General features: G+C 43.6%; 1 protein-coding gene and 1 pseudogene across 1 annotated transcript; both read right to left on the reverse strand.

The window, feature by feature from the left end:
• Positions 1 to 749: 749 nt before the first annotated feature.
• LOC146175523 (uncharacterized) lies at positions 750 to 1846 on the reverse strand (annotated as a pseudogene).
• A 4258-nt stretch (positions 1847 to 6104) lies between these two features.
• On the reverse strand, positions 6105 to 16700 carry LOC146175524 (luciferin 4-monooxygenase-like). Its single transcript, XM_084580791.1, has 4 exons — positions 16461 to 16700; positions 12455 to 12599; positions 6590 to 6847; positions 6105 to 6232 (listed from the first exon to the last, which is right to left on the reverse strand). Exons 1-4 carry the CDS (start codon positions 16683 to 16685, stop codon positions 6105 to 6107), a joined length of 756 nt encoding a protein of 251 aa, XP_084436917.1. The 5' UTR covers positions 16686 to 16700.
• Positions 16701 to 21423: the final 4723 nt, after the last annotated feature.

Below are 21423 nucleotides of genomic sequence, written 5' to 3' on the forward strand. Positions count from 1 at the left end.
CGGACTTTCCGGTCGCTTCCCGACACATCCACATCTGAGCGTACTTTTGGCTTTAGCACATCCGCTTCATTCGTCCTGGAGCTACAAGGAATCGCCCTTTGTTCACCCCCAGTAACATGTGGGACGCCTTCCAACCTGGGGGCTCATCTTCCGGCGCCATATCATTAATGCTATTGTGGCTGGTCATAGGGTTTTCTTGGCAGGAAATACTGGAGTGGGTTTCCATTACCTTCTCCAGTGAATCACATTTTGTCAGAACTGTCTGCCGTGACCTGTCTATCTTGGGTGGCCCTACACAGCAGAGCTCACGACTTCATCAAGTTTCGCAAGCCCCTCCGCCACGACAAGGCAGTGATCCATGAAGGGGAATGAGTTAATTAGGTAATTAATAAAATAACTGGTTCACAGGAAAGGAAAGCGCAGTATCTGCCACAATTGTTCTGTGGACACCTGAACCGCGCGTAAGGGCAGGGAGGAAGTTGGTAGTGAAAGCGGAAAGAGAAAAAGGATTCTGTACTCGATATGACTTAAAGAATGTGACGTTACGCAACCGGAAGTAGAGCCGAAAAAAAAGGGCATACGAAGGGATTGGCGCTGTTTGAAAATACCAAAGACTAAAATGGGTAAACAAGAAGTGAATTATTGTGAGTGTGTGTGTGTGAACAACTTTTATTTCCACCAGAATGGAGGTCCCCTACTCCCTGCCCCCGGCACGCAGGCCTAGGCGACGGGGGCCGGGACCTCCGCGATTAAAGGCAGGCAAAGAGGTTTTGGTTCCTTGCGGCCTCTTCCGCCAGGCGGATGGCTTGTTTCCACAGAGTTGGGTCCTCGCTCCGCAGAAGGGTTTCCCAGGCTTCTCTACTAAGTATTTTTGTCTTAGCCTCTGGGAAGCTAGCGCATTCCCAAATTACGTGGTTGAGGGTCCCTCTCTCCCCACATTGCTTACATGTATCGTCCTGTCGCTCATCTTTCTGGACGTGATAGACCCAGACCGGGTGGATGTAGTTCTCTGCCTGTAGACGTCCTAATTAGGTCGCCTCTTTGTTGTTCAGACGCTTATCTGGTGGTGGCACCAGCTTTCTGCTTTCTCTATAAGTTTCGACTATTTCTGTATAATTTAATAGACGTTCGTCCATGTTCTGGCAATCAGGCGGCTCTACGGTTACCCGGAAGTAGAGATCTCGGGCTAACTCATGTGCCGCCTCGTTACCAGGAACAGACGCGTGCGCTGGAGTCCATATTAAGCTGACGTTTCTATTCAGCTATTTTACGGTCAGGATTCTCGCCGCTTCTGGTGTGATCCTGCCCTTTGCGTAATTGTAGATGGCTGTTTTGGTGTCACTAATTATGAATTTTGCTTCCGTTCCTACGCAAGCGAGCGCTATCGCAACTTCTTCAGCTGTTTCGGAGTTGCGGCTTCTAATAGTGGCTGCCGATACTGGGGCGCCTCGGCCGTCGACTACCGAGGCTACCGCCGCACCCGACTTTCCACTCGCCGCATCAACGTATGCAACTGCCTTGCTGTCCAGTGGTTCGAAGCGCTTCTTGAGTGCTTCTGCTCTCTTTTGCCTCCTTTCCGTGTTGTATATGAGGTGCATGTGTCGAGGAAGAGGGGAGATGGTTAGCTTATCTCGGTATATCTGTGGGATGCTCGACTTTTGTTGCATCCCTCTGTCTGTCTGCAGGCCTACTACACTTAAAATGGCTCTTCCTGTAATTTTCTGGCTTAGCCTTTCGAGTTGCGACACTCTGACTGACTCTGCTATTCCCACGTATTGTGTACCCCATAGCGAGCAGCATCTCTGTGGATGTACTCATTGGTAGGCCCAGGGCCATCTTTATGCATCGTCTAATGAGTGCTTCTAATTTTCTCTTTCCCTCTGCTCTAAGGTTTAAATATGGCGTAAAGTAGCTTATGCAGCTTATGACATATGCCTGCATAAGTCTGATCAAGCTCATTTTTCTATTAAGTCTCGGCCCTTCATTGTTATTCTCCTGAATATGCCTAGGACTTGTGTGGCGTAGCCTTCCAGTTTCTTTAGTATTCCGTCGTTGTATCCATTCTCTTGAATGTATAGCCCTAAGATTCGTGTTTGATCAATCTTTGGTACGGACATTCCTTCCAATTTGATATCGAATTCTTCGATTTGCTTGCAGCTCAACGATTTTGGGTTGTAGACTAGTAGTTCTGATTTGTGCAGTGAGCACGAAAGCCTCCTACTAGCCGCGTAGTTACTACTGTGTCTGCCGCTGCCTGCAGTCGTCTCTATATGCTCGCACCACTGCCCTGGTTTATCCAGAGATTGATATCATCCGCGTACATGCTAAATTTGAGCCTCTCGATGTTGTTCAGCGGTTTGGGGAGTCCCCTCATTGCCACGTTGAAGAGAAATGGGGAGAGAACTGATCTCTGCGATGTGCCCCTGCTTCCTAGCTGCAATGTGGGAGACTCAATGTCTTGGAATTTAATGCAGGCTTTTCTGTCTGTTAAGAAGTCTCTTACGTAGTTATATGTTCTGGATCCCACTCCGATTTCCTGGAGACCGCTGAGAATCGTCTCATGCCTGACGTTGTCGAAGGCTTTCATTAAGCCTAGTCCCAAGATTACTTTGGCGTCCCTGGATCGTGAGTCTATTATGTCGTGTTTTAGTCAGAGCATCACGTCCTGCGTGCTCACGCCTGGTCGGAAACCAACCAACTCAGGTGGGCACAGGTTGTTTTGCTCCATGAAATAGATGATTTGACGTCACGCAACCGAAAGGAGAGCAGAAAAAGGGCGTAGGAAGGGATTGGCGCTAACTTTGAAAGTACCAAAGACTAAAATGGGCAAACAGGAAGTGAATTAAGCAACTAGAAGCAACCAGAAGCAACGAACAGCAGCATCCGTGCTTTCGGATTACTTCAATGCAGATTCTGCAGTGCTCTTGAATTGTTTACAGCGCCATCTTAAACTATTACCCGTGAACGACCCTTTTATTAATACGAAAGCATTACTTCGCTATCTTCACAGATTTCGGTCCGCAGACCGTGTCCGCAGATCGTGTCCGCAGGCCGTGTCCGCAGCAGTTGTGAGTAATTGAGAAGTGGTAGAGGTTAATGAGTGGTGTCAATCGATAAGGGTGACGTAATGTTGTTGCCGAAAAAATAATTAGGCCAATAAGATGATTAGGTAATTAATTAGAATAACTGGGTCGCAGAGAGAAAGGAGTGCCGTAGTGGACATGACGTCAAGGATGTGACTTAACGCAACCGAAAGTAGAGCCGAAAAAAGGGCTTAGGAAGGGATTGACGCGCAATTTGAAAGACTAAAATGGGCAAACAAGAAGTGAATTAAGCAACTAGAAGCAACTAACAGCAGTATCCATGCTTTCACATTACTCCAATGCAGATTCTGCAGTGCCCTTAAATTATTGTTAACAACTCTAACCAGGTTTTAGAATTTTTTAGCTCTAACACCGACAAAGGCTACCAGGTTTTCTCCATTGACATTAAAGATCTCTTTTATTCTTTGCCTCACAAGCTCATCCTTGAGTGCGTTGAACATTCCATTGACAAATCTGGCTCCATTGCTTTTCAAAACACCGCGGGGCTCACAGTTGGCGGTTTTTTAGAACTTTTAAAATTTTATCCTAAATCAACCTACATTCAGTTTGAAGGGACACCCGGCTTGTAAAAGCAAGGTATATGTATCAGGTCCTACATAGCCCCGGTTCTCAGTGATCTTGTGCTGGCTCATTTCAATCGCCATCTTATCGCCTCCCTCAAGGACAGCAATGTTAAGATTTTTCGTTATGTAGATGCTTTTTTAGTTCTTTTAGACTGGGACTCGCAGGCAATTCGATGTGTTAGCGGTAAAGTACTGGCTGCGTTCGAATCGGTAATGAATCCTCTTGACCTCACACACGAACTCCCAGTCAATGGGCAGATTTCTTGATATTCGGTTCCACTTTAAGGATGATGGTGTCTGCTGGTGCTATGAACCGCGCGCCAACAAACCACTTCTGCCATTCAGTTCCGCCCATTCGAAGCTCGTTAACCGAGCTATTGCCATGTCGTGTCTCAAAAGCGCTCTCGGCAAAACTTGCCCGCATATTATATCAGCAGCGTTTGGCCGTCAAGCTCTAAGACTGCTGAACGCTGGGTACCCCCTCGGTCCGACGGGCAAAGATTGAGTCCCCAGTCAGATGGTGTCGCAAAGCGAGCGCATTTTTTTTTTCCTCATCACCTGCCGACCTTTCTCGTGAGTCGGAAAGTGGTGTTGGTCGGTGCCGAAGAGGGATCGCCTGTGAGCCCGCATGCGCCTCGCTGGTAGGCGGCGTGATATATGCCACCTTTTTGGGACCCTCAGAGGCGCAACAACGGTCGCCGACGGAATGCACCAGAACGGGCTGCTATATATTACTTTCACATAAGCAATGGCTCCCTATCTCCGTGGCCGATCCAAATCCGACTTTGGGGCTATCAACGTTTTATCTTGTTTATCTTTTTGTACCTTGCTCTGTCTTCGTTTTAGTTTTGTTTGGCTTTTACTTGTGTGATCAAACTGCGCATCTTTTGCGCTGCTGTTTAGCTGGCCGCGCGTGGTGGACTAGTCCAGTTTTGGCACTATATGTTACTCCACACATACTCAGTAACCTTCAGTCGTAAGCTAACAATATATAAATAGAAGTCCCTGCTTCTAGAACACATTAGTCTATAGCTTGCCCGACACGTGGAATATAGCGGATTACCGGACTCTCCTCACGCAGGCTCTTCAGTGGTCGCGATTGCACTCAGCCTTGTCAATGTGCGCTACGCTACGTCTCCGCGTCAAGCTAAGTTTCTGTACTGATATAAAGTCCCGCTTTGACCAAGCCTTACGACCGAGACTGCGTAGCCTAGAGGCAGCGCGTCTGAATTAAAATGCGAGGGTTCTGGGTTCGAATTATATCTAATCCTTTATTTAAAAAAAAAAGCTACGAGAGTTGGTCGCACCTTCCAACTCGGCCATCTCATGTGATCTCGTGATGCAAAAAAGAACGGCCAACTATTCAGTGTTGAAACTCTCTCGTGCAAAAGGCTTCACACGGACATAATTGGTTTTTCGGAAGTGACGAATTTAGTGCTGCCGCACTAAATGGGACCACCATCCATTTGTCTACGCCGGCGCTCTTTCAGCAGTGACTTACCTCGTCCTTCGTCAACGGTTACCGCCCTCTCAATGATCGTAGTCGCATAACGACCCTCTGGTTACGGGGTCTTACGCTCTGGCAATAAGCTTCGACTTCCACGGGAACTGTCCTTTTTTCATATGCTTACTCCATTATGCCCACCACCATCCCTACGACTCTAAATCCAGGGGGCGGGCTTTAATGCATGTCCCTGTAAAAATTGCAGGAACGAGAACTGAGCTATACATACAGTCAAGGCACTGAGGTAACAAATAGGGAATCCGTTACACTTACTGGCGAAAAGAGCGTGACCAAGCAGCGGAGTGCAAATGGCGCTCATTTTTTGTGTGCGAAGAGGCAAAGAGAGGGAGGCAGGAAAACGTCTTATCGCATTCCAAAATGAATTCTGTCTGGAGGATGTCGGCTTCTTTCAAATTTGTGTGATAATAGCCCCTGCCTCCTGCGATTGCTATTCTAATTTCTGAGTTCTTGGATAATGCCCCACTGTTCATCATTCAGTGAAGCGCCCCTTTTCTGTGAGAACAGCCTAGTATTGCGTTATGTACGAGTGGTATTTTACGCTGCGCACGTGAATTGTTCCCACAGAGTAAGAACCCGCAGTATGCACTCATGTCGAGTTTCTGGCTAAGGTAGCAGCTTCCACTTGCAGCTGCATAAGGTGAACGCTTCATTTTCAGTTTTGTGTGAACTCTGAGGGGAATAATCCGTACATTATTACGGCGGTTACGGCAAAGAAAATGTAGAATAAAATGGCAGTTCAAGTCAGGATCAACTTTTTTAATACTTTGTATGTGCGAGAATATCATGTTTTTTTTTTCTTTATTCAACCAGCTGAGGCATCACATGCATCGAGCAGTTCATACTCCAATAGAAGATTCTGTAGATAAAAAAGGGTATCATGGCCGCGTCGTTATAAGCAACATGGCAAGCGGTTCAGTAAACTTTAGATTTTCCATAAATGGCCTTAAGCTCATACTTTATCACTTTGCCATTCGCGTTCCTCGGCAAACGGTCAATGAATACGACACCACCATACAAGTGCTTGAACTTCTCGGTTCGATCTGAAAAATAAAATAATAAAAGGTTTTTGCATTAATAATGGCCATGAAATATGTATGTGCAAACCAGCAATATAATTTTAAGCATTTCTGCTTGAAATATATATTATTACTTTCCGAGATTCTTGTGAATAGCAGCATAGCAAGGAATATACGTATGCGCGTGGTCATGATTTCTATACCCATACCTATGACGCCATATACAGTCGATACATGTTCTACGATTTTAATACTGATCTATACTTTATTTAGACTATCTTTGCTGGCGAAAGCTTCGTCTTGGCTTCGCTGTTTTCGCATCGCATAAATGCTTATTTCGCAAGTGAGATGAACGAATATAACATACGGACCCTTACCCACCTGCAACAAGAGACTTGAGCTCTTCGGCGATTTCAGCCGAAGCTGTCGACAGATTCCGGAGCACGACGAAGGCAGCAGGGGCGTCGCCGCATCTCATGTCCTCCACGCCAACAACTGCGGCGTCGACCACACTCCTGTGGCTCTGCAGCAGAGATTCCAGTTCGACCGAGGAGACCTGCTGGTCTAGGCACTTGATCATATCCTTCATTCTGTCGACGAAGTAAACGCGGCCATCTTCGTCGTAGTACATGATGTCTCCTGCGCACGTCGGGCAACCGGTTGAGTGGGACGTGTTTTACCGTCGGTTGTGAGGGCTCATGCCGGCGTGTTTACATGCAACCCAACGGGTCACAATGAGAATGACCGACGTGTGATATGCAGTACTTTCAATACATTGTATAGTTATTGTCAGAAAGTGTGCCCCAAAAGAAGAATCAAAAGGTGTCTGCGGATTGGATTGGAACGACGTTGATTTTGTGTAAAAACACTAGATTTTATTCGCATGGGTTACTGTGGCGACTTTATGATAAATACAAATGTTGACACCAGGATGTCAGTTACTGACTAGTTTACTTCGAACCTGCTAACGACTGATGGGCTCGGCAAGCCAGTTTAGAGAGTAGAAACATATACACTAGCTACTTAGTATAATATTCCAGATTGGCATGTTCAAAAAAAAGAAAAGTTTGACTTCATAGCAAGAACGGCTGCCACTGATCTATGGCCACGGCCCCATACCATGGGCGCCCTAACAAATCTGTTTAAGCACTGTGGCTGTGCCTCTGCCGGCAGCGCCTTCTTCATATAAGCGACAAGTGGATTACAATAGTTCATTATGCAGGAGATTCAGGAATTTCCCGTAAAATAATCGAAATATAAAACGATGGCACAGGAGTGAAAATAAAGGTCTTGGGTGCAACCATATATAGCATACACCGCTGGGGGTGGCGCACCGCACGAGGCCCCCAGAAACTTCAGCGGAAGTTTCTTGAGAAATATGAGTATTGAAAGACTCTACTAAGGGTAACAAATAGATTCCAAAGATAAACAAGATTAGCGGGGCCCAGCAGAAAGGTGGGCGAACGATGTTACGAAGTTGCACGGGTGAAGTGGATGAAACATAGCTTAGAGCCGGGGTATTGCAGAGATTGGGAGAAGCCGTTGGCCTGCCGCGGGTAGACGGGCTTTTGACGATGATGGTTGATATTTTGGTAGAATTCAATAATAAAAATAGTAGGAAGTTCGCGGGTTTATGTGGCGGCATCTGGGTGGGATAGGGATATGGAATAATTTTGCCTTGCATTGGTTCTAGTCATGCTGATGGTACAATTTATATCATATGCAGGAAGATATCGTGTTCAGGTCTCGTCTATGCAGAAAGAGAATCGCCACTCGTGGAAGATATGGATAAAATGAGTGCGCTCACACCACCGTCTTTTTTTTTTTTTTTACTTCGTGATCCATTACCCATAAAAAATATAGACGCCATCTTTGCGGCTTCCACACTTCAAGTTAGCGCACAAATTTATCGCGCTCAAGTGGGGCGTACTGTCTAAGTACATGGGGGAACATAAATTGTTCTGAAAGAAGGTTCACGACCTTGTTCCTTGATGACTTAGAGGCAGCCTGAACACCGCGAGACCTAAGGAACAGCTTCGATTGCACCCCTTAACCAACCAGTTTTTTAAATCAGAACTGCTGGGCTCAGATTTCAGGCCCCTGTCAGACATTCAAGATTTCTCGACACTGTGCCGATGCCGGTTATCCGTCCAATAGCACCATTAATGCTGTTATGTTATTAAGGCCTGTATGTCCCACAAGAAAAAGCCGTCGTAGGAAGTTGTCAACAGATTGAGTCGCCGAAGTCATGGTCTCAAAAAGTCACTTATCGGAAGAAGGCGTATGTCGTCTCATCAGTCCTATATCATAGTAGTCTAATGCGAAGTCATATAGCACAATACTCAGACATATGACATTGTAAACAATTAAGTGTAATCTTGACTAGGCATGGGATGTAATAAATAACAAGAAAACTAAAGGTGGAAATTGTTTATGTAATGTCGTGTGAGTATATGCACTTCATACTAATTCTGTGACATCATGACTGCCCCATGGTAAGTGCGACGTGATTAAGGGTGGAAAAGAAGTGTCGCGTGATTCAGATTAGTTGTAAAAAGTGGTGACGTTCCGCCAGCGTTATGTGACTAATATTTTCTCGTGATTCAGGATGGGGCATGCAAAAAGTTATCATGTTACATCAGAGTTACATGACAAATAAATGTTTTGTGATTAAGAAAGCCTTGAAAAAAGATGATGACCACACACCAGAGTCCCCGCAACAGCTTCACGTCATTCAAGATGACCTGAAAAAGTGACGTCACACCGGAGTCACGGCAGTGCCACGTGATTCAGGATAACTTTCCAAAAGGGATGAAATCCCAACAGAGTTACTTGACAAAGTGTCCCGTGATTCGAAATAATCAACAGAAATATATGCTTTCGCATATAACCACTGAAACAGACTTCAGTGTCTTCAAATTTTTTATGCACCATCAATTTCTGAAAAACAATTAGACACCATAGTAACACATCTGGTATCAATCGAGTTATTACCGGATAAGGTTTCATTACCTTGGTATCCAAAGATATATGTCGAGCCCCTTAAAGCGAAGGGGGCTGATAACAGCGTGCTGCTAGATTGATAGAGGGATAAGCTTGTCTTAATTCAAAGATAATGCAAATTGCTTCGAGTGTAGCAACGTAGTAGTGGCTACACTCTATCACCGTAGTGGGTATGTAACATTTTTATTTTTAGCAAACAACAATATGGGCCGGAATGCTGACTAGCGATTTGGTGACCAGGATTTTACTTCTTTTGGTGAAATTCAGCAGAAATGATACTGCTATGCTTACTTATTGCGCATTCGAGAACAAATATGCAAGCAGCCAATCAAAATTTTTGCAGAGAGGTTTATGGCCCAGAAAACTCCAAACATGAATGTCATGGAAGTACGGCTTCGTAGCAAGTCCAGTGAAAAGACGCAAATGCTGTTTCACGCTGCCTTAACGGGCAACTCTGGCGAGTTGTGTTTGCATCGTAAATAAATTATAATTTTACATTCTCTATGATATTCCCCTTTCTCATGGCAGTTTTTGTACCTGGATGCGGCGTAGTAATTTCGCAACAAAATTTTGGCAACTAGCGCCTTTTGACGTGAAAGTGCTTCATAATTTAGCGATTCCTACAGGCCCCCCTGTCTAGCTGACGTCACAAGTTGGTCAAGCGTGCGCGAAGTGGGAATTAGCGAGTGGTTTCCCAACAATCGAATGGGCTCAAAACAGTCTTGCCTACAGGTTTCAGCTTGATGAGATGTTACAATGATGCCTTGGCAACGGGAAATGTGATGTGGTACGATGTTCACAACTTTGGTTCATCGTGCGTGTTTTCCCGAGACTGTGCAGTCCAAATAGGGAGAGCATATCTAACGGTTCATCGGAAAATGCCAATTGCACAGAATGCACTGCTAAGTTAGGTATCTTTATAAATATCCGTTGCAAGGCATCTTAGAGAATTATGGCACCTTTGCATTTGAAAGAAGTGATAGACATATTGCAAGTATAAAGAAAATCACAGAAAACTGCGAGAGATTTCAAGCAGCAACCTAGATATGCATGAAAGTTGTTAAAATGTCTTACGGCGTCGAGATGCAAACTAGTAATGACAGTTATATGCGACTTGTGAACATCTTTATTACCCGAAAGTGCTTAAGCTGTTATGTATATAATGTATATTTAGGTATCTTAAATATGTTATATATCTGATGTGTGTGCAATAGTCAAAGACGTCGCATTGACCTTCCTTATTTTGCCGGCCTAGCTGTTGATTTCCGATGCTAACATATGCATTCCCACGTTTGCCCCCAACCCATCCGCCACTCTATGTTGAACTAACAGGTGCACAGCATTCGCGAAATGGTTTGTTTTGACTTTAGGCCAGTCATCACGTATTAAAAGAAGAATATTCAAACTCCGACTCCACAGTTACAAAGGGCAAATAAAACGGTAGATTCTAGAACCTCGACACATCATTTGTTGGTCCTCGCACGAAGAAGTGTGTGTTCACAGTCACAGCTCTTTTATCTTTGTACTTTTCTTGCGCAATTGTTTCAAATACTCACATAAAAGTCAGTATCTCGGGACGTTTTACTCTAATGTCATCCTCCTTTTTAATGTACTTATCAAAAGTCGGAACTATTATTCAACTTCTGAGCTTCCGTATTTCATATACTTTAATAGAATAATAGACTAAATTATTGCTCCTTTTGCTTGCTCTTAGTCCCTCATGCTCTAGGTGGACGACTAGACGAAACGTATCTGGTGTATTCACAAACGCACTCTCTGGGGTTCTTGAACTTGGTAATCAAAGCAGTTCATCTTTATTCTTTTCGACTTCTTGAAGACTTCTTGAAGAAACGGGTCGAGTTCCTAATGCGAGCAAGAGCTCGGCTAATATAGTTTAGTGTTCAGACTGATATCAGTGTTACTTTGACAACCTTCAAACTTATAGAGAATTAGTTTCCACCCTATTCAAGGCGACCATTTATGCATAGAGTACCGGACAGCTGCCATCACTTGACTCTTACTACATACATTTCGGTTACAATGCCATCCAATCTAACGCGGACGTTTAAACACAGGAAAACTAAAAACTTGCTCGAACTTCTACATCGTTGTAACAAGAAAGAAGCTAGCTAATAATATGAATGTACTGTTGACTAAATTCACGTATTCCTTGATCTGCCAGACATTAACACGAAGTTGGCTACTGCGGCTGTAAGAAACCGACTTTTCCATTCTCGTATCCTCAACCGTCTCAACGTGCTTGAAGCCGCGAGGCAAGGAGCAGGATGCAGAAGTTATGTTATGAATGTTTCTGTGTACAGTAAAAATTCTGGTAATTTTCTGGATCGAATATCGTCTATCCTGCCTTCCCGTTACATATCGTGGCCACTCTTATTCCATCTTCTTGATTTCTTCTACAAAGTCAGTGACACGCGTTTGTTCCTTGACCCACTTTCCGTAATTTCTGTGTCTTAGCGGTTATGCTGTCATGTCTGTGACCTTTGATGTGCACCGGCTGTTATATACTAGTTTACATGTGTTATATACTTTATTAGGATGCTGAGCTGGGCGAGTTGGTTGTAAATCATTTTGGAAGGGAAAAACAGCGCAAAGAGACGAAGGACAAAGGTGCTTCCTGTTCCTTTGTCCTTTATCCCTTTGCGCTGTTTTTCCTTTTCCTCCAAAGTGATAATACTACATCTGTTAAATATATTCCTTCAGGAATATTGTAGACTGTCATTCGTGATCTGAGCGTACTTCCTTGATGCGCTCTTTCAAAATCTTATTCTTCTTGTTTCTTCAGTTTCGTCGCAGGGATCTGTGACCACTGCCTGTCTTAAGAAGGCGTCTGTCCAACTTCTAGCGTAAACTTCTATTCTCCTCATAGACTATGAACGTTACCATATTTATCTGCATATTACTCCCTAGACCTACGGGTTTTCTTTCCCTCTCAGGTCATTATATAATCTTTTTGGGATTCGTCCCGTCTTGTCGTGGCAATGCCAGCGAATCGCAGGTTGCTAAGTAAAGACAATCTCTATTTATCCTTATTCGTAACTGTTTCCAGTCAAAGTCTCGTGATACTTCCTCTGAGAAAGCGCTGAAAACTACAGGAGAGATTGCGTTGTTCGCGTAGCATCCGTCTTTATGTGGATTTTAGTAATTTGTTTTTTACCTTTGTGGTCACAAGGTTACCACTTTGTGATATTGTGCATTCAATTCCACACAGTTACGCTACCTCACCTGATCTGCACCATCCGTCGCCATCCTTGAACGCTTTTGTGAGCTCTGGATTCTTGTAGTAACCCTTGGCCACACTGGGTATCCTGAAGTACATCTCGCCGTACTGCATGGGTCCAACGTTTTCTCCGGTGTTCAAGTCGATGAACTGAAAGATTGTAAAGCGCTCACTATTTTATTGTTACGACAGTGAGCACAGCGAAAGGTGTCGCCTCGCGGTTTGTATTTTGGCAACGACCTCCTCAATGTCTTAGGCCTGCAGCCCTTGTTGCATCCAACGAGGCAAAATATACTAACAATCGCAATGTCATGTACTAGTCATGAGCGCACCAGGGCATGGCCATGAATCTGCAATGGAAGCGAATTCATGACCATAGCGCAAAGTTGGGGTCCAATGTGGTGACAGACCGCGCTTTAATTTGAACTCAGCGTGTATGACTTCACATGATGTGTCGGCTCCAAACAAAAAGTATGGGTGACACTTAGGCTTACCCTTTAAAGGACAACTTCGAGGATTTTGTTTAGCAATTTGATTTTATAATCGTAAAACTTTCTTCACAGTCACCCCTTTCCGAAAAAATAAAGACAACGTTTTCCAAAATATCGGCTGGTTGGTTAGGCTATGAAGGAAGCCGTAGTTTTAAGGTTAGTAATAGTTTTAAAATTGAAGTGATTTAACCAGGAAACATAAAAAAATTCGCGCAATGAAAATGCGATGTTAAAGCGTTTCGCGTCTACTGTCAACGGAGAAACTTAAGCGTCCCCTTAATTTTATTACGTTATGTTCAATACCTGCTGATATAAATTTAAAGCCACATTAAACGAGTCCGACAGGTGTGCCGGCGCCATTTTGTGACAGCGTGTCTGACTTGGGATCTAAGCCTCCCGGTGAGTCGATATTTACTTATTCTCCCACATCAGGGCTACTCCATTTAGGAGCTCCTGCCAGCTTGATGACACACAACGTCACAAAGACCTCCACAGTAGAAGATGTAGAGCCATTTCTTCTCTTGCCAACTACCACCTGTACTACTAATACTTATAATGCTACTAATACTAATGCTTTTTCGCTCACACCACTGACAAGGGATTTCCTAAGGACGGGCCCTTTAACACTATCGTATGCACTGGAATCATATTTATCACCTAATTAGAATAGGCAAGCTGTCTGATTTGTATACACTTCACGTGATTTGTGTCATCATTTGAAAAGGGAAACTGGCATTCTATATATATACAGAGTGTTCTAATCGAGGCAATGGATATGACTCTCATAGAAAGGACCAAATACAGATGAAATTCAGGTTATTCGTGGTTTCTTTCTGAAAATGCTTAACTTCCCCATGCGCGCCACACCTCATTTGTTTGCTTTAGTGAGCAGAAGGGAACGCATTATTTATGAGCCATATGTACCTTCCTCAATGTTCTGACGCTAGGTCTTCTCCCAGTCGCTTTACATCAAGGTTATGAGTGCGGATGTCATTGGTATTGTGAAGAGTCCCGCACACAGTAGTTAAAGTCTGGCTCCATCAGATCGCGGTCTCTAGTCATTCGAGCACATATGGAAAGGGAAATAAGGAGGGTAAGAGAGAAAGCGGCTGGTGGTCTGTTTTGCACATCGTTTTATACAAACGGGAGAAATACTTATTTTTTGTTTCATCTCGGGCTTTAGAAAACATATGTTCATGGTCACGACTCACTGCGAAACTGTCGAAATAATAGAAAAGAAATGTTTCGATTATCACTAAGAAGAAAATAAATGGTTGCCTGCTTCGTATTTATTTAATCCTTATACTATATCCGGGGGGTCCCACACCCCCCGGCACACCCCTGACTTTAAACTGTGCTCGTACTTGTTATTCGACTTACGCGCGGTTGCTGCGGGACTTCTTAATCGCACCTGCAGTTGTCCAGAATGCGCAGCTAGCGCGCTGTGCCCACAAAAGATGTCTGACGGCACTCCGCCTCGCTCGTACTATTATCACCGCGCCATCCAACTGTGTTGAGCACTGCGCTGTTTGCTGGGTAAGGGAGGTATGCAGAGTTCTAGTTTCACACGAAGACAGCAGAGAGGCGACGTTAGAGGTAGCGATAGGAGGACGTCGAGATAGAGTAGCTCTCTAGTAGCAACATCTCTCTCTCTTCCTCTTCCTTTTCATCGGATGCCTGTATCCTTGCTGGTGTGCTCTACTACAGTTGCAGCAAAGACCGATAGCTATTAAACGTGATATTCGCGCGTATCATGCTTTAAGGCCCACTACAACACCGCGCACAAGCGAGGAGAGGCCTATAAAAGCTATCGCTGAAACTTTCACATTTCACGACGTGTAGTAAATATTTATTTCTTTTGTTTACCGCTGGATAAATCAATGAGCTTCAAAGCAATTCAAATTCATTTGTGCCTTTCTGGGATCAAAACGACGCATAAACAATCCGAAGCCCCTTTCGCTTTACAGCGGCTTAGCAGCGCAGTTATACATACAAATGCAAAGTGGAAAACCAGATATGAAGGTAACAAAAGAACGCAATAACAATTTATAAAAGCTTGGCTGTTGACGTAGAAATTCACCAATTCAACGATATACACATTGGATAGATGCAGATACATTATTGCTGGCAGCATGTAAAGCACACAAAAGGCTCTTTGATGAATTGAATAGTTAAAAATGTTATACTAGCATGTGTTTATTAGTGAAAGAAGAATATAATTTAAAATCTCCCAGAATAAATAAGAAAGAGTTGTGACTACAGTAGTCGGCGCCAGGGGAGGCGCGGCGCTGGCGGCGCTGGCGGCGCGCGCCGGAACTTGAGTCTGGGCTCCTTATATAGAAATGGCGGTCTATCTGAGGAAACTGCTAAACAGTCCCTTAAAAACGCCTGTTTCAACTTCAAAGTTCCGAACACTATAGGACAAGAACAATATTTTTTAGCTCAAGCTGAAATGCTTCGCACCTTCTCTTTCTAAAATAACCGGTGAATGTGGGAGAACTTGAAGAAACATAAAGGCGTCACGTTTGCTGCAATCCAATGAACTATGTGGGGACGCAAAAAGGAGCTTAATCCTCCGAGCATTAGAAACAATATTCTGTACTGCAATTTCATGACCTGCATCTGTATTTGCATCAATAAACAATAAAAAATATGATCGAAAATAGCACGCGTGAAGGGCATACTTTAAAAGTGCGCTGTGTTTGGAGCCTGATCAGGTACATTTCATATTTACAATTAGCACATTGAATAGGTCGGCAATGTTGATAGGTTGACTTTTGCAGATACGTCTCTGATGAGGGCGCTCGACGGTTTTTTATAAGATGCTGAACTGTGGGTTAACAAACACTCACACTTTTCGATGCTTTTACCTGTTGGAAAATATACTTAATTTCACGTCTTTTTGTACTTAAAAATTATTTCGAGGGCTAAAATTTTCATCCCCGAAGTTCCCAAATTTATTGCTTGCTTTTTAAGGCCAGCATTGTCAAATCCTGCCTGATACGCAGGGACGTTTCCCGCTGACATGTTCATTTGGCGACAGTAAAAAAGAAAAAAGAGGGGGTATAAGGTATGTCTAAAAGGTACCTGTAAAAGGTATGCGATGTTCGTATACACAGAAAACGTCTGTTCACATAAAAAAGCTATCGATTTCCAAAATTACTTTCTGAAAATGTTTCCCTTTGGTAGTCGATTCATTGGTACTCAGAATTCAAGTACTCATAATGCTATCTCCGGCCGCTTACGACAGGTACAACCATGCGAATGTAAACTGGCTTAAGAGTTTCTGGATCCAATATTGTACCGGAGCACGCGGGTTTGAACCCAACCGTTGGCGGCACTTAGATGGAGGCGAAGCATGTTAAAGAACCCCAGATGATAGAAATTTTCGGAGTCCTCCACTAAGGTGTCTCTCATAGTCTGAGCTGCTTTGGGACGACAAAACCTAAACAAACCAAATCTAATCTTCCTCGCTCTCTCCTGTATAGCCTGCAGTTGGACTCAACGAGTGATGTCTTACCTTCAGTTCGACCATGGGAGCTGGAAATCCGACGTTACCGGGGGCCATTTCACCATTTGGTGGCGAACAGAGGACGCCGCAGGATTCGGACATGCCGTAGTGGTTCCTAAGTGAGCGCACACCGTTGAAGGCTGCCACGATCTTCTCTGCGAACGTTTTCGTTAGCACAGTGCCGCCAACGTTGATATTCTTCACCGTTGGAAGCTTGGTTACCGTGCGCAACATGTCTTGCACATAGTGGTACAACCTAGTAGGAACTGACGCTAGTATCGTCACCTGGTAAAATTAAAAAGAATTTTGTAATAGTTCTTGCACGCTTTGTTATATATGTTTCTTTATCGCTATGGTAATCCAACTTTCGCAAATAATATTTCTATTAGGATTGCATTTGATGTAACCTGCTTATAGTTAGAAAGCAATTTTCATCAATGTTAGAGTCAAAAGCTCGAACCAGTAAGCAAAGTCAATAACTATTGCTGTTTCTGCTAATTATTAGGGCGAAAGCCTTACTAGGCTACGCTGTGTCCGCAAAATGTGTCCGCAAAATCTGTCGTCAAAATCTGTCAAATCTGTCACCTGCTTGGTTGGATATCTAGCTTTCTGACCTATCGTTCTCAGTTTGTACACTTTAATTCATCAATTTCCTCTCCTGTTAGTGTGTAATCACGGTTGCCACAAGGTTCTGTTTTAGGCCGACTTCGCTTCTTGTTATATATTAACGCCCTGCCACATTGCGTATCCGTTAAAATTCGTCTTTACGCTGAGGAGTACGTCCTGTATCGCTGCATTAACACACCGCTTGACTATGAATAGCCCAATGACTCATTTACTAAATTTGTAGCTGGTGCAATGAATGCCATATGAATATCAATTTCTCTAAAACTCTTCATGTTTTTTACTTGACGAATATCTCCTTCACTTTCCACGTACGCTTCACACGGTCAAGATATAGAAACAGTCACATAATTTAAATACCTCTGTCTTCAATTTTTTCATATCTCATGGTCCAAACACATTGATATATATTTTTATTTTTATTTATTCATAATACCTTACAGGGCCCAGAAGGGCATTGAGTAAGGGGGCAAATAACAGCAATATGTGCAAAAGAAACTAATTAATACAACATGAGATACAAAAGTATAAGTAAACAGAAACTATTTTACAAGGCAAAACTAAAGGCGAAAATATACGTAGGATACAAGGTACTTTGTAGCATGAATGCCAGACATACGGCAGATACCATTTGTAAAAAGAAGAAAAGGAAAAAAAAATGCAGAAGCACTAGTCACTGTAAAAGTCATAAGACGCACAAAGCACCAAAACAAAACGCAATAGCAACGAAGGAACAAAAAAAATACACTGCGACAAAGAAAATAAAAGAGAAGAAACGATGTCATGTGAGATGTTTGCGCAGCTGATCCTGGAATGGTTGATGGTTGGAGATGCATGTGATGCTGTCAGGAAGATCATTCCAAAGAGTGATGGCGACTGGAAGTGCAGATGAATTAAAAGCTAGGGTTTTTCCGTGTATGCGTTTTATGCTGTACTCATTATGTCGGCGGCATGAAATGCGTGTAGGCGGTTCAAGAGGTAATGGAGATTTCCTTGTGCTGTAATAGTATTTATGAAATAAACACAAAAGCGCAATGGAACCGCGAATGTCTAAAGGCTCAAGGCCGATGTCAAGTTTTATCGCTGTAATGCTGCAGTGAGGGCTGTAGTTGCGTGTAATGAAGCGAGCGGCTCTGTTCTGGATAGATTCTAACATGTTAGTTAAATATTTTTGATAAGGAGACCATGTAGGGGATGCAAACTCTAGCTGCGGCCGTACGATTGTTAAATATGCCAGTTTCCTTACGCTGTTAGGGGATGTTAGCAAATTCCGACGCAGGTAACCTAACGATCTGCAGACTTTGGCACAGATGGCTTGAATGTGTGTGACCCATGAAAGATTATGCGTCAGATGAAAACCTAAATACTTGTACCTACTTGTAAATCATTTGTAACAAAGCTTTTAAACGTCCTGGGTACCTCCATCGTACATTACCCAAGACACCAAAGGGCACCAAACTACTCATATATAAAACACTCATGCGCCCAATTCTTGATTATGGCTGTATATTGCGTGAGCCCTCGTACGAAATCTGGTATTTAAAAAGTTATAATCAGTTCAAAAGAAATCAGTAAGCTTCACCTTTCACAACTGTGGCCGTGATTTTTCTCTATCTTCTCATTATGCAGATTTAGCCCTTACAGCCCTTACAGAGGCGGGGGGTGGGGGGGTGCAGCGGTAAGACGCCCGACTACTGTGCCGGAGTTCCCGGGTTCGAACCCGACCACGGCGTCTGCGTTTCGACGAAGGCGAAATGAAGTGGCGTCCGTGTGCTGTGCGATGTCAGCACAGGTTAAAGATCCCCAGGTGATCAAAATTACTCCGTAGCCCTCCACTACGTCTCCTCTTTCCACTTTCACTCCCACCTTCATCCCTTCCCTTACGGCGCGGTTCAGGTGTCCACAGAGCAAGTGTGACAGATACTGCGCCTTTCCCTTCCTGTGAACCAATTATTAGTATTATTATCATCAAGTCTTCTATCACTAGAGGTTCCAACAGCCTAAACATTGCCCCTTTCTTCTGCCCATACTGAGGCTTTCAAAAACAGTTTCTTTCCTCCGGCCATTGAGCCTTGGAATTGGCATGCCTGGAAGCGTCCGCTCGCGACCCAGGAAACAGTTTCTGACGGCCATTGCTTCTTAGTGCCATTTCGAGTTTCTTTGATCCGTATATATGTTTGTATTTTCCTGATAAAGTTTCTCTCCCGTCCCTCTCGAGCAATAGCCTCATCGAGACTGCAGTATTTGTAAATCAAATAAAATAAACATATATACATAAAACTCACTTTGTACTTCTTCACGTAATGCACAAATTGGTCGAATGTCAATCCGGGGCTTGTTAAAACGCAAAGTGCTCCGACACATGTGGCAACAGGCGTAAACATGAAGCCAGATGCGTAGGTAATGGGGTACCAGGCGAGAACAACGTCTCCAGGATTGCAACTCACTAGCGACCTGCAAATAAAGGCAGGAGAAGGACGGCGTTTCTTGGACAGTCAGTACAATGAACCGTTTTCGGCCACTTGAATAAACCTTTAGTGTCGCGTTGAAATTATTCCATTACAGACAAGACCCCCTTGGACAAAAATGGCTGCGCGACAGACGCTGTACGAGCGTTTGTACCGCCAACTTTGAATACGGGATAGCGCTGCCATTCGCGTATTTGTGCTTTCTGGCTGTATGTGTTAGGCCATCATCAATTAAAAATTATAATCATATTGTTACATTAGGCGGTGATATGCGCATCAGGAAGGAAGCAGAAGAAGCTTGTGAGTTTTGGAGAAGGCGACGTTCGAGCACTGTCGGCTGGTGCCTGCAGAAAACGCCTGTTCTTTTGAGAGCCCTGTCTTCCGTGTCCGCTCTCTGTAATCACAAGCGGAACTACCCCGTAACAATATAATTACATACTGGTTACAGTATATTACATAATGTATTACATAGTATAATACATAATATATTATATATATTACATATAACTGCAGTATATAGTACTGTAATTATATACCGGTCACTATAACGCATTTATTGGGCTCATTATATAAGAAACACATACACATCCGCTTGGCGTGACTTCACATCCCTTGGACGTCGGCATTACTCGCATGGCTATTTCGACATCTGGTTGATTTTACTTTTACATTCTGGCTATAGTCAATTCAATTAACTAGTCATCCTATTGACTATTTTTTTTCTGCAGCATCCTCACATCATCCTCTATCAATCGCAACCATACGCTTGATTCCAACTCTTCTGAGAATGACACAACGGTTGCGGACGCGTTCTGTACACACGTTCTGTACACACATTCTGTACGCGCGACTTTGCCGACATAGCTTAGTAATGCTTTCGCATTATTAAAAGCGGGCACTGGTATCCGCTCCGCCTACCAGTGTTAAAAATTAAAGGTACGTACAAGGTTTGATGGAGGTGGGCGACAACGCTGTAGTGGGTTATCTCTAATCCTTTGGCATGTCCACTAGTCCCTGAAGAGTAGAAAAGGGCCAGTGTGGTGTTCTTCGGATCTGAGATTGCCACCTCTTTAAAATCGCTCTCCTCCATATCCGCAAAGTTCGAGACCGAGATGAAGCCATTCACGTCGCCGTCCATTAGAAACAAGCCCTGAAAATCACATTCCGAAACTTGAGTACAACAGTGCACCAAATGCTTAGATTCCGCAGGCGCTGATCAGGACTTCTTACATCGCTTGCCGCACCCGATCGCGAAAATAACGCTGTCTCTCTAATTAGGTCACTTCATGCCAAATTACCCCGAAATTGCGCTCAATCAGCCCGAATTTTCCTAACAAGAAAACAATTATGGCTCTTTGCCGCGTTTTCGAAAGCAATTGCACGCTATATTATTAAGAAAACAACATTCTGCTAATGATATCCCTTTGAAATTTCTCGCAGACTGTAAATCCATGTGTCAATAAAATATTGCACATATATTTTCTTACGTTAAAATGTTCTTCTGAAAATGGTAGAAACATTGTACTTTAGCATCAGTTAAGGAATAGACAGCTAGCCGAGATCTGTTACTGTCTACACAGTGTTTCTTTATTCGTTTAGAAACTTCTACTTCAAACACTACTATGCAAAATACGTCCATGCGGTCTGTGCAGGTGATGTTTTACAGCAAAGGGGACATCGTGAATGCAATAGATACTGGCGATTAGAAGATGCTTCAAATAAAAGTGACCAAGTTTTCATTTTAAGTTGGGTTAGATTAGGTTAGAAACACCAAAAGTGAGACCCATGTGTTAGTTTTCTTATTTATTCGGCAGTGTAGTCCAAATTACCGAACGTCACCAGTGCGAGTTCGAAATCCCGCCGAGTTGGTTTTCTGGCAC

The sequence above is a fragment of the Amblyomma maculatum genome, chromosome 10 (genome assembly GCF_055883805.1).
Source record: "Amblyomma maculatum isolate TAMU_Amacu chromosome 10, ASM5588380v1, whole genome shotgun sequence".
Classification (NCBI taxonomy): Eukaryota; Metazoa; Arthropoda; class Arachnida; order Ixodida; family Ixodidae; genus Amblyomma; species Amblyomma maculatum.

Excerpts from the sequence above, each read along its gene's own strand:
- LOC146175524 (XM_084580791.1), bottom strand. The coding sequence starts at position 16,685 with ATGTTGCGCACGGTAACCAAGCTTCCAACGGTGAAGAATATCAACGTT. Across the intron at positions 12,600-16,460 it reads CTCCCATGGTCGAACTGAAG|TTCATCGACTTGAACACCGG; the intron begins GTAAGACATCAC and ends ACAATCTTTCAG. Across the intron at positions 6,848-12,454 it reads CGACGGATGGTGCAGATCAG|GAGACATCATGTACTACGAC; the intron begins GTGAGGTAGCGT and ends CGACGTGCGCAG.